The 14,025-nt window shown below is 35.7% G+C and overlaps 1 protein-coding gene across 2 annotated transcripts in view; it reads left to right on the forward strand.

Moving 5' to 3' along the window:
* ppp3ccb (protein phosphatase 3, catalytic subunit, gamma isozyme, b) overlaps nucleotides 1–12,785 on the forward strand; it is a 36,523-nt gene extending 23,738 nt beyond the window's left edge. The window contains exons 8-14 of one of the 2 annotated variants that reach the window (XM_051908922.1): nucleotides 4–98; nucleotides 310–435; nucleotides 802–879; nucleotides 5,244–5,328; nucleotides 6,615–6,712; nucleotides 9,297–9,323; nucleotides 11,313–12,785. In XM_051908922.1, the coding sequence (XP_051764882.1) occupies nucleotides 4–98; nucleotides 310–435; nucleotides 802–879; nucleotides 5,244–5,328; nucleotides 6,615–6,712; nucleotides 9,297–9,323; nucleotides 11,313–11,488 (685 nt within the window). In that variant the 3' untranslated portion in view covers nucleotides 11,489–12,785. The remainder of the gene's footprint in view (nucleotides 1–3; nucleotides 99–309; nucleotides 436–801; nucleotides 880–5,243; nucleotides 5,329–6,614; nucleotides 6,713–9,296; nucleotides 9,324–11,312) is intronic. The other variant, XM_051908923.1, reaches the window with a different exon arrangement.
* The last annotated feature ends 1,240 nt before the right edge of the window (nucleotides 12,786–14,025 follow it).

Consider the following 14,025-nt stretch of genomic DNA (forward strand, 5'->3'; position numbering starts at 1 on the left):
TAGATATCGAATGTACAGAAAAAGTCAGACGACAGGCTTCCCCTCATTAATCACAATCTTCTCTGCACCAAACTACTTAGATGTGTATAACAATAAAGGTAAGAGCTCTCAAAAACCTTTTGAGCTTGTTATCATGTTGCGTAGTTTAATTTCTAGCCTTATGCAATTTCTCATCAAGGTTAGCCAGTTTTGCTGAAATGATTTTTTTTTTTTTTTTTTTTCTCTCTTTCTCAAAATTAATTACAATTAAGTCTCACAAAATCAGAACAGACTTTCTAATTTTTTTTTTTTGTCCTTTTACTCCTCAAGCTGCTGTGTTGAAATACGAGAACAACGTCATGAACATCCGGCAGTTCAATTGCTCTCCTCACCCGTACTGGCTGCCCAACTTCATGGATGTGTTCACGTGGTCACTGCCCTTCGTCGGGGAGAAAGGTAAAGAGCAAATGGGAATGGCGTAGTCTTTTCTTTTGGTTTTTTTTGTTTTTTACATTGATTTTGACACCTATCAGAGGTGCATTTGCATTACCGGATGAAGTTTTAAAAATGAGTTTTGCAATTTCACTTCTGATTGTTTACTTCAGACAAAACATTCAGACAAAATATCTGCAAACTAAAAGATGGGATAAGCAAATACATATCCATACAAAATGAACATAGACCTTATGTTGAACACTATGAAGCATGTAATTTATGTAGTATTAAAGCCTCAGCATGTAATAGTAGAAGTAGACCAATTTTTGGTTCAGAGAGCATACGTTGGTGGTCTATGTAAGCCGGTCTTCTCTTGTGTGCTCTCAGTTACAGAGATGCTGGTCAACGTGTTAAACATCTGCTCAGATGATGAGCTTATGTCAGAGGGAGATGACACATGTGAAGGTAAGAACATGTAAAGCTGTTTTACTGCACTGTAGCATTTATTTATTTTCCTCCAAAATAAATTCAGTTTGGCTTAAAGTTGAGACGTTTTTTAATGAGGTGAGGGATCAGGGCTCAGTGCTAAGGATTTTTTAATACTGGCCTTGTCGGGCCAATGGTTTTTTACTTTGGATTTGATTTTTACTTGCCCCATCACAAAATAAATAAAAGATAATTTAAAATTTTAGATACCAGTGTAGACCTGCCAACCTGTATGCATTATGCCTAGTGGGTACACATTTTGACCTCAAAGTACGCTGCTACAATTTGTCATTCTAAACTACACAAAAACCTGGTGACTGGTGCACGCGCAGTACTCAAATCAAGCAACAGCAAAAGAAGAGTTCGACCAATCATAGTGCTGAGTTCATAGCCCAAATAGCAAGCGGGGATGTTTGACAAATGCGTAAGGCCTATCATTAAAAAGAGACTGCAAATCGACAGCAACACAAAATCCCGCTCTATCTCCCTTCCACTCTTGCCGTCTGACTGATTTCTTAAGCGAGGACAGTAGTCACGGTACTAGTCAAGGTAAATGGGTATAAAATGCTCAAGTAATGCTGAACAATAAATCTAAATAAAATTGAAATTGCTATATGGCTTAGTGATTATGAAAGTGCTGTGATTTGTGGATGACTGACAAACGCGAGTCTGGAGAAACAGGCGTTTATTTATTTATTCATTCTCAGTATTGAGAAATGTAACCTACATGTGTTACGTTATTGTTAATAACTAAAATACCTAATTATGTTACATACTTAAGGATTAAAAAGTACTGTTGTCTCAGTGCTGCATGAGCTTTCTCTCACAAACACTTGTAAACGCGCACAGAGAGAGAGAGAGAAAGAAGTTAATTGTAAAATGAAAATTGACATGCTAGGTTTAAAATTGTTCTCGCTTGTGTTTTTTTCTGTCAAAATGTCAAAGCATTTCGTATTATCCATCCTGTTTTTTACAATTTGCTTTACAGTTAACACAACCCCTCGTTATATGTCAGACTCCGCTAACTTGTACTTGAAATTCTTGATTAAGCGATTTGTTTTGCTCTTATTGGTCCTGTCTATTCATTGTCAGCTTTTTTCTATAAATTTATTTGCATTGGCTAACGTTTATTCAGCTAATGCTTGTCTTGTTTATAATGTGCAATGATCAAATTCAAAGACCGCACATCATAAATATAAACCCTTTTTTCTGTGGGATTTAGTATCTTATTTGGATATTGGAATAATAAATTAAGTATTTTAAATGAATCGCATGTACACACAATGTTTATATTGTTTTCTAAGGGTTTCTTAATTTTAGACCAGTTGACTAGTCATTACAAAACCTTCGTTTAAACAACCGTCAAGTTAGTCGTAGCACACATCCCTAATGTAAATACTTGAAATTGCAAAAAAAAAAAAAAAAATTCATTTATATTAAATAATTGAATGCGATTCACTTGTGGTTATCAGTTTGCATAAGCACACATTATGCAATGCACTATTAATCATGAATAAAAAATTGGTTTTGAGCAGGTGTATTGAAACTTTTGTTTCACTGTATATCTTAATATAGCCCTGTATGTGTGCGTGTGTGTGTCTTGCATTCTCAAAAATTTGAAGATTTCAAACCGTGCGTCCCTTCCCGTCAAACTGGTACTCAAAAAAAAAAAAAAAAAAACCAAGGTTGACTGGTCTGCCAGTGAAATTTCGCAATTCTTGATTCCAATTTCCATACCACAGCAAAAACTACTAGCCTAACTAATGTTCAAACATTATGAAAAATAAGCTTATAAACAAGTTACAAGCAATAGCACAAATAAATACAATAGAACAAAGATATACTTGAAATAAACAGTACTTTAAGGTTTTCAGGTAGGTCTAACATTAGTATTCCGATTCAGAAATAAAGTAATCTAATGTTAAATGACACTGCATATTATAAACATTGTATAAATGAAATATATATTAAAGGGGTCATGACACAGATTTTTTTTTATTATTTTAATATTTTCCTTGAGGTTCGCTTATGTTAATAAAGTTTTTTTGCACACAAAAACAGATATATATGTGGAAAGTTATTTTCAATGCTCATTCTGACCCTCTGTCTGAAATGATCCATTTTTAAATGGCGGTTCCTTTAAGGCTCAGTAAACGGCCACTGTTATGATTTGCTAACGTCATTGCATAACAAAACCGTACCAAGGTCCACTCACTATTGAACATGAATAAATGTTTTGAAAACATCCATATAAAGCTGTCATTTACAGACCAAGCATTATGAAATCATTTACTTATGGTTTGTGTTGCTGCTGTCAGATTCAATACAGTTGGCTGCTTCATCTTTCAACAAAAGTTTCTTTGCGACTCTCCATTACACTGTGCCTCCTTTACAAAACAATCTGCAATCAAACGCTCCCAACAAACTGACACAATCTGGAATGCCATTAAAATAAACCATGTTTCCGACGCTGGGATCCTTCTGCAGTCTATACAGAGACGCAAAAGGGCTGTTTAAACTAGAGGTGTCAAAGCGTGCGTTTTTCACTCTTCCATTTGTCTTGTTGTCAACAGACTCAGGTGTGTGGAGTACATCAGTAACTGAACAAGCATCTGTGTATTATATTCAGTATAGACCACGTCAGTGATTTTAATGGGTTCTAATTGCTTTTGACGCGACGCTCACATCCCGCGACTATTCGTCGATGTCTTGCTCTGGAGAGTCATATGCAAATATATTTGCCCGTGTGACATCACAGATCCCACAATATCAAAACGAGATGTTTGTGGAGCTTGATTAAATAAATGAAATCGAATTCTTATCCTCACCAAGGCTACGTTTCTTTGATCAATAATATTAATTCCAGGGATTATTCCTGTGATGTCAAAGCTGAACTTTCAGCATCATTACCCCAGTGTCACACATCCTTCAGAAATCATTCTAATATGTTAATTCATTATCAATGTTGAAAACAGTTGTGCTGCTTAATATTTTTGTGGAAACCATAATACTTTTACATAATTTTTTTTTTTTTTTTTTTTTTTTTTTTTTTTTTAGGATTGTTTAATGAATAGAACGTTCAAAAGAACAGTATTTATTTAAAATGTACATTTTTGCAATATTAATAATGTCTCTGTCACTTTTGATCGATTTAATGTATCCTTACTAAATAAAAGTACTAGTTTCTTTCAAATAAAATGACTCACCCCAAACTCTAGAAACATTTCTGTATATCATAAAAATATTTGGTAATGTTTTTTACTTCACACTCAGGAATAATAATTTAATCAACATTTACTTGAATTTAAATGTAACAAAAAAGTGTGCTCCGTTAGCCATGCTCGCTTAAATGTCTCCTTTCCTCCTTTTCTCTTTACTCAAAATGAATTTCAGCTCTGTTAAATATATACCAGCATGCCCCTCTTCTCGTCAAATAATAGTTCTCTGATTAGTGAGTATTAGTCCTCAGCGAATAACCCATATATTTCTATTTAGGACACTATATTCTTGTGTGTAAGTTGCTTTAAATATGAACTCAGCATTAAACGTTCAGCGTTGTGTGATTACATGGGCGTCCTGCTTTATTGTTTTATCTGTTTGATGCATATAACACTGCAAGAGACAGGAAGTACATAGACGGTGCTTAGTTTGTACTTCATGGATGCCTTTAAAGCCTGTTCTTTTTGTTTCTTTTTAAATGATCAAATTTATTACAAACCTTCTAGCCAAACATGCATTGCCCTTAACAGTTTACCTAAGCTAAGACAAACTCGGTCTCCATTAAGTCACTTCAGTAATTCAAAATGAATTACTGCTCTTAACGCAAGAGCCATGAAGTACAGTGATGCCTCTCTTGCTGTAATGAAACCAGATGAACCCGTTCTGAGCACCCCCACCCCACATCAGAGGAGCTGTCATGAAGGAATACAGTGTCCCATTTACTGTTCTTGATGCCCATTTGATTTGTCCTTCTTTTTTTTCAATGGTGCATAATTTTAACTTGGCCTGACACACTTCCACTGTGTGTCTGTGAGCCTTTGAGTTTTGAAATAGGGTTTATTTATTCCTTATGGGAGTTCAGGATGTAATGCCTCATTTGATCTGGAGTATGTATGACTCTAGCCATCAGATTAGGACTAGTTTCCAGGTAATGATGTTGATGATCTCTTTTTACTTTATCATTTTTTCTGGATAAAAGTAGTTCATAAAATATACGAAGGTTCAAGTAGATGGATGTATAGCAAAATTATTCCAGTGTACCATCGATGAAACTAGACCCTAACCTTCTTTCTCTCTATTTTTATTTTCCTCTGTCCCTCCCCATTTGTGCATGTTTGTGGCAGGTGGCACCCCGGCAGTCCGCAAGGAGGTGATCCGAAATAAGATTCGTGCCATTGGCAAGATGGCCAGAGTTTTCTCTGTTCTTAGGTGAATTTACACACTTCACATACAAATCCCTCAAGGATTTGACACGTACACTCCTTTTTGCACAACAGAGATGTTGACCACTGTAAAAATATCCTGTTACACTTACGGTAAAAAAAAAACCTGGCAGCTGTGGTTGCCATAAATTTATGATTAAAAAATACTGTGACAGTGTTTCCAGTTTTACAGGATGCCTGTATGTTTTACAACTTATAACCGTATATTTAATTTAAGTGATATAATGTTCATATACTTGCTTTAACTACCAAAATCTGTCTTTTTACCTTAAAACTGATAACCACCATATAATGCAGGTGGCACAATAGAAAGCCACATGATGAATCAGAGTTCATTGTAAGCGGCCTGTCCATAAAGCATGGTCAATACAATATATAGATGTTGTACAGGGTCATACACACAAAGACGAAACACTATCAGGGTAAAACACAGTAAAACAGTAAAATAATGCAATATACATTAACTAAATAGCGTGATGTGTAAAGCAGAGACTTTTTGGAATGTCCTTTTACTGTTTTTTTTTTTTGTTTTTTTTTATATATATATATATATATAATTTATTGTACTTGCAAAAACCAAAATTGACAGTATTTTATAGTAAAATTACATATAATTTGATGTTAGTTTTATATGATAAGGTACTTTAGTTAACCAATTAACATGTTTTTACTGTAGCATTTTTACAGTATTTTCTGTAAAAACTACAAACATTTTTTGCAAATGTATTCTTTAAAAACATTTGATATTTGACACAATTTGTCATTTTTATGAAAAGGCAAGCATAGTTCAGGTTGTAATGTCATGTGGTATGACTCCCTTAAAAATATATGTAAAATATATTAATGATATTTATAAATATATTATAATATAAATATAATATAAAATATATTAATGATATTCATAAAATATATTAATATTTATAAATTAAATTTATATTTGTAAAATAGAAAAAATACATAATTTAAAAAAAAATTACCTTAAAATATATTTTAAAGACTTTTTTGAAAATAAAATTATCATATGTTAAAAAGTTTAAGGAAAATGTTATTATTTTTACTGGTTGCACCACATGACAATTTAGAGTCAGTGTATTTTTTTTTTTTTTTTTTTTTTGAAAGGTATAAACAAATTGTCCTCATGAAGTCCACATGAAACCATTGTGAATACAATGAGTGCATTTATAAGAACTTGGCACGTTTTAAAAATCATCACACTTCATTTGAAACCAAACCGTAGCTATCTCTTAACTGTATGTGTGGGTGTGTTTTCAGAGAGGAGAACGAGAGTGTGTTGCAGCTAAAGGGCTTGACCCCCACCGGGACGTTGCCTCTGGGTGTCCTGTCAGGAGGCAGACAGACCCTACAGAGCGGTAAGTCTTGCTCCTGGCCTTATTGAGCTGTGGTGGTGTGAGGGTGATACTGGCTCTCCACCAAACCCCTGCTCCTGTTACGCTCTTTCTTTCTCAGTCTTTCTGTCTGTACCTCTCTCTCGCCCTGTTTCTGTCACCGCCTCGCCCGGCAGCTTTGCCTCTCACGGTGCAACACACCCATCATCGAAAGTGATATCTTTTAGAGAGGGGGAAGATTTTAGAAGGGTTTGGTCATGAAGGGGATTTCAATCAACACGCTTCAGATTTCCTGCCCTGACAGGGACCTGATAAACTTCCAAGCACTGCTGAGATCATAGCGAGTGCCAAGGAGCTGCTGCGGGTGATGCTTTCACAGTGAGAGGGGCTCCTGTGAGCTTATAACTATGACGCAATATGACCCAATTTAGCCAGCGCCTGTTGGTGTGCCATGCTTCCTCTCCCGGCCTTCAATGTAAAAACTCACCAGCCTGCTGCATACTGCCGCCCTCCTACTAGCAGCCACATTAACATGGTCAGGTTTGTTTTTGATGAAACTAGTTGCCCTTAAATTGGTATGATTGTTTTGTAAAATACATAGAAAATGCTAAATTTATTTTAAAAGAAAAAAAAAAGTGTCATTTAGCTATTGCGCATACTAGGGGTTTGAACAAATCTCTACCCCCAAAAGTGCAGACATATTGGCGAAATTTAAGTGAAAATTTACGGACAAAAAAGGTAAAAATTATAGTGATGCATGAAGCACACATGATATATAATTTGTGTGATCAACTTTAAAATCTGCATGGGGAACTTTTTTGCCGTTACATCAAACTCCCGGGCGTGCGGATTCCTGTTGAAATAACTGGAATTCGCCTGCAAAATTTTAAGCAATGGTACAAATGTGACCACACCTCAAGCTCTGTCTGTAGCATCCTACATTTTTGTGAAAGGTACATCAAAGTTGTGCTATTATTTTTCAGAGTGGCCAGACTTAAGGTTTTCAAGCCTTATCTAGGGTATCATACAGACCTGAGGGGGTGGGCTTTTTTGGCTTGAGCCAGGAAACAGACAACCAGAACATTCTAGAAACTTCATAGCACAGTGACTAGTTTTCGCATGATGGAAACACTTTTGTTTGTTAGGGTGAATATATGGGCCACCGTTTCGCCAGAACCTCTACATTTATATGGTTTTGGTTTTCTAAAGCAGACTTTCTAAGTTCTAAGTGAAAATTCTATTTCAAATAAATGCTGTCACATCGCAGGATATGCAATGTCAAGTAAGTAGGGATCATAGTTGATCCATGATCCATACGGACCAGGCCCCATGGTTCGGAATGCATGCGATTTTTAAGGATTAATTGCAAAGTTTAACCACCATAGAGTGAAAGTGTATCACTTGCACATTTTTAAGGCTTCTCAGTTTATACGTTAAAAGGAATTTAAAGCATTCAAGCACAAGAACACACAAAAGAGAACTCAATTTGGAAAATGGATGCGTATAATTATATTGGAATAATTCGAATAAACCTGCTGCCGCCTGTCTTAATATAAAGCAAAGAACAGAAGACAAAGTGAAAGTCACATTTGTAGCTTTATCAAATATTTAATTGGTACAGTAAAGACTATGCAGTGTAAATCACATTTGATTATACAATTCTGTACTTGAATACTGTTAGACTTACCTGAAAAACATAAAGCATTTGTATCTTTGTTCTGTTGCATTTATCTATGCTTTAATTTTTCTATGCAGATTCACTCGCCTACAAAATCAACCCAATCATTCTAGAATGATTCATTCTTTCCAAATAGAGCTATTCAAGTCATCTGGTGGAATTTTTATATCGCCATATATATATATCAAAGAAAAATAAAATATCGCAATGTCAGTTTTTTCCAGTATCGTGCAGCCCTAGTTTAAACAGTATTTATTAGTGGAAAATACACTGAAATGCGTCTCTAAGGGAATCTTCATGTTTAGCAGTATGTGGCATTAAACATTTTGAAAGGCCCTGCTCTTTTGGTCAAACGTCAAGGCACCAAAAAATACAATACAGTCTTGTGATTGTAATGTGTTGATGGAGCACTGGGGGAGGGGATGTAAATAAAAGGATTCTTTAGAAGCTGAAAATAGAAAAATAACGACACATCGCTCAAAGCTGTCTTGACTCTCATCTTCCTGTGAAGGCCACAAATAAACTGTCATCATGCATATACAGTACATTGCGTGGCGTTTTTACGGTGAAAGCCTCTCCTTGTTTGGCTATTGTATACCTTCAGCTGTAAAAATAGACTTGCTTCATGTCAAGAGTCATTCAGGAGGCCTTGCGTCTCAGGTTCAAAAGCATGGTTTCTCAAAAACAAACCTCACCAAGTAAAAACGAGTTTTGAAATCTGTTTATGTTCTGGATGAAGCAACTAAACTAACCTCTTTTAGGTTTCTTCCTGTGTGGCATGTCAAGCATTTGGGCTGATGGTGGGAGGGGAAGATGAATGAATGGGAAACAGGGAGGGGGTTTGAATGTACTTTTGATTGCATTGATAACTTGACTCACTTTCTTTCCCCGTTCGTTTTGGGCATGGCACTACTACTCATGCTTACACAGCCACCATAGAAGCAGAGGAAGCACGAGGTATGCAAGACATCTGTGAAACCTTCTTAGTGTTGTCTGTCTTTTACCCTCCCCCTGTGATTTACTGTATGTTCGTGTGCATTTTGTTCTTTTGTAGTCGCCGATGTCATTATTTATTTGAGTGTTTGTAGTTCACATGCTTGTTACTTTTAAAACTAGCCATTTAGTTTGATTTGCACGTTGAGATATTTGTTTGTTGTTCCTTTTGTGTTGTTTTGTTCCATTTTGTCTGTTTGCATTTAAAGGTGATGTAATTTCTGTGCCACTTAACAGATAAAAATTGCACACTTGCAACAACATGCACAAAACATTTTGCTTTCATAATGTGACATAATATGACAAGGAACTTGTGTTAAGAAAGTAAATGGGGTCATTTTAAATTTCCGTTAACTTAAAATAAATGAAAATTCTGTCATTTACACACCCTCATGTCATTCCAAACCTGTATGACTTTTTCTTCTGTTTTGTTTTGTTTTTTTTGTTTTTCTTCCCTTCAAAAAAGTTTAGGCCCCCATTGATTTTAATTTTATGGACAAAAATAGCCTTAAGTAAGTCATACAAGTTTGGAATGACATGAGGTAATGAGTAAATGATGACCATTTTTGAGTGAACTATCTCTTTAATTTAGGATATACTTTTTGTAGATCTGCTGAGAAAGGACGTTTCAAAAAGTCTCTCGATCGTGAACGCGACCGCGTCAGTCACAGCTGTTTAAAGGGGGAAGCCAGAGGCAGGGGTGTGAGCAGACCACAGCATGAGACTGAATCTTTGTTTTTATCAGTTTCACTTCCTGACCAAAGAGCACACAGATAAACTCAAATCTAGGCCTGTTTTTGCCTTTAATGTCAGGCTTGACGTGGGTACACCAGCGTTTCTGGTTAATACTATCTAAACTAGTCGGAACCTTACTGTACGCCCTCAACTTCTCTTTTTACTTACTTTAGCTGCATGATTGGTTTGTTTAGCTTTTATTTTATCAACTTTTTTTGGGGTGCTATTTGGGGAAGAACAGCCCTCCCTTAGTAGTCAAGCTACTTTGACTGGAAATGTTTATAACTAATAAGTTAATGTTGGGATGTAGAACTGCATGATTTGTGGGGAAAAAGAAACAAACAAACAAAAAAAACCCTAATTGCAATTTTTCCTTGAGCTTGTTCTTTTTTTTTTTTTTTTTTTTTTTTTTTTTTTTAATATATCATTATGACCAAAATAATAGTAGTAGTAATAATAATAATAATTATAATTATTGCTAAATAAAAATATTAAGCAAACATCAAGCTTTTATTTTGGCAGAAATCTGTAGGAAGCCCACATAGCTTCTCTTTTGTTGGCAACAGTCAGTTTATAAGTGCTTCTCATTATTAATTTGGTAAGATGGTTGGCGCATGTTGCACGTTATAAGCAACCTAAACTCAGAGCACGAACAGACACGAATTTGTGTGTCATTTCCTGTGAACTGAGCTGTTAAAAGACACACTTCCCTCGAAAACACTTAGCGCATACATTTATTTAATTAAATCGCATCCTTTACATTTTAAAAATCCATATCGCAATTTTGGTTTAATTTTTGGTTTTGGTCTAATAATTGTGCAGCCCTTTTGGGATGTTTTGAAAATAGTCGCAAATCTTACAGTGCATTCACCGATGTTGTAATTACAAGATGGCGATTTGTAAAAAGCGTTCATGTCCTTGTAGAACTCGTAATTACAACTTGTAAACTCTGACCCTGCAGATTCAGTCTGGCATTGATAGTGTCCGAGGACGTGCTCCAAGTAGAACATCAAGTGTTGTCATCTTGTAATTACTGTAATTGTGGTGTGAACGCAGCTTATTTCATATTAAGGCTAATCTGTAAACTCCTGTCGTGACAATGCAAAGACACAGTAATATGCTCAAGGATACCAATAACAGCCAAAACGAAAGCAAACGTTGTCATTACTGTATGTCACTTCTTAAGCATTAGCTAACTTCCTGCTTCCATATTTCCAGCCATTCAAGGCTTCAACCCTCAACACAAGATCCAAAGCTTCGAAGAAGCACGTGGACTGGACCGGATAAACGAGAGAATGCCTCCGCGCAAGGACAGCGTGCAGCCAGACGGCACTGCCAACTCCATCAACGCAGCCAATTCCCCCGACAAGAACGGCACCAACGCACAGGCGTAGTAACCCAGCAGCTACCTAGCGCTCTCCCTCATCCTTTCCTTTCTGTCTCTCTCTTTATTTTATTTTTTTTTTTTCCTCTCTCTCCCTTGGTTTTCCTCTCATTCTCTCTCTTTGGTAGAGGTGATGCCCCCTACATGCAAAACTCTCCTGGACCATTTCGGGGAGAATCGCACAATACCATGAAGAGGGCGTAGTGATAAACAAACCATGGTTCTTATTTATTTATTGATATAGATGATAAGAAATTTAAGATCTGTAACGGTGGAAAAATTGAGATGAATGATTACATACATGATGAATATTACATGTGTACATAAAATACAGAATATATATATATAGACATAGCATTGGGGTGGTGTAAGGTCATCTTAGATTCAGTAGTTAAAAAAAAAAACAAAACAAAAAAAAACAATCCATTTTGTAAATTTACGTTTATAAATTAGATTTATTTCTGACGTTTTTCTTTTCTTTTTTTTTTTTTTTTTTTTTTTTTTTTTTTTTTTAAACAACCAAAACTTGCTCTGCAGAATTACTTTATCGTTGTTTGTGCGCTTGGCAAAGGAATTTTTTGCCCGACATAATTATATAGAATGCTTATTTGTGATTACCCAAAGCAAGTATGATAATTGTTGACGCAAAAAAAAAAAATTTTATTGAAACAATGTGAAAAATTACCTTCATAATGCCAATTATAGCTAAGGGGAGTGCATTAATAACAAGTGTTGACACATTTATATGTACATGTACATTTTCAAGTGTTCCCTCAACCAAATGTAATGTTTACTTTGTTTTATTTGTTTGTTTGTTTGTTTTTTTTTTTTTTTCCTGTTCATAACTCAAACTACTACACTGATTTGTAATCAATAAGGCGAAAAAGCAAAAGCCATCCTGCAAGATGGTTGGGAGCGATCGTGTCTGCTTGTTTTTTGTTTACTTTCTCCCTTCATTTTGTAGTCAGTCACGTTTTTATCGGCCTCTGTCGTAATTTCGCACACTTTTAGACCTTTTCGCATTTTGCTAAAACCACAGTGGTAAAAGGCACGGTTTAACTGCCATGATTTTACACGGGCATTTTTCTTGCCGCCCAAAATATATATGTTAAATATGATTAGATGAGGTGAACGTTAAACATCTCAGAAAATGAGCATACATGCCTTACATCTTGCGTCTCATCTCGACTAAATGAAATTAGTTAAACCGAAAATTGTCTCGCTTGCCTTTTTTATTTTCTGTTTATACAAAACAATTGTAGCCCACCACTTGGATGTTTTTAACATTAAAAACCCATTTGATTGTTTTTCAATTTGTCTAATTTTTGTACCTATAAAGGTTTGCATCAACAAACTTGTTGTAAGTATCTTCAGCGCTAGTATTTCTATAGCTGAGCAGTATGCTCTTCTAAACGCCTGTATTCTCTAGAGTGGACCATTTTCCACGCATATGATTGACTGAAGCCTCATCTTTGCTTTTACCTAAAGTAAAACAATGTTATTTTGATTGCTTTTACTGTACTGAGTGTTTTGAGAAGGACAGGATTTGCAAGAACTGTTTACCAAATCGTCTTTTCAGACCTTTTGTTTTTTTTGTTTTTCTACACTGTACCGTTATCTTTGCATAAAATCCAGCGACTGGAGATTTCGCTGCGCAAAGACTTACTTCCTGTACGTTACACATTTGAGGTCATGTGCCATGCTAATTATGATAGCAAGAGTTCTGTGTGCAGGCATTGAGACTGTTGCTTGCACATTTTTTGCTTAATTTAACGCAGCAAGCAGTTCAGGTTCTGTATGTCTTGCATAATACTCCGTTTTCATGGTGCACATCTTAATACGAGACTTGGCAAGGGTAAACCTACACGTTATCATAACTGTATTTAAAGTGACTCTTTCATCCAAAGAAAAATCAGTGTTTTAATGTAATATATGGCTTGATCATTGACAAAAAAAACAACTGCTGATTGTATATGATCGTTGCCTCTCCATTTGCTTGAGAAGAGGCGTGCGCTCAATTTGGAGATGCAGTCATGTAGACACTCTTTAAAGAAAAAAACACCTGTTAACGCTTGACTCTTTGCGATATAAAACAGACATGAGGGAGGCCTACATCCTTAAACAGGTACCAGAAGTTGATGAGTAAATCATCATGACCCCATGACCACCTTTTCGTGTCCTCTTTTTAAGTGTTTGTCTCTTCAATTCTTTGTTTTATGTAATGAGCCTCTGCAAACTATTATTTTGTTAAGTTTCCTTCATGTTTAATTTAAAAGGGGACGTCTGGTGTGAGAGAGTCAGAGGTTTCGGATAGGGGGGAGGGTTTCGTTTGATATGGGAGAGGTATTGGGGCGTTCGGACCACTGACCCCGTTTTAGGAGGGCTTCTGTTACAAATTCCAAACATATCTTGCAGAATCTACTAAAAATGTTTAAGACCTTTTTTTTTTTTTTTTTCTTCTTCTTCTTAATAGCTAATAAAAGAGGGCGAGGAGGAGTTTGTGTCAAGTACTTGTATTGCGAGGCCTCTATAAATCTCGAATTATGT

The sequence above is a fragment of the Ctenopharyngodon idella genome, chromosome 10 (genome assembly GCF_019924925.1).
Source record: "Ctenopharyngodon idella isolate HZGC_01 chromosome 10, HZGC01, whole genome shotgun sequence".
Lineage (NCBI taxonomy): Eukaryota > Metazoa > Chordata > Actinopteri > Cypriniformes > Xenocyprididae > Ctenopharyngodon > Ctenopharyngodon idella.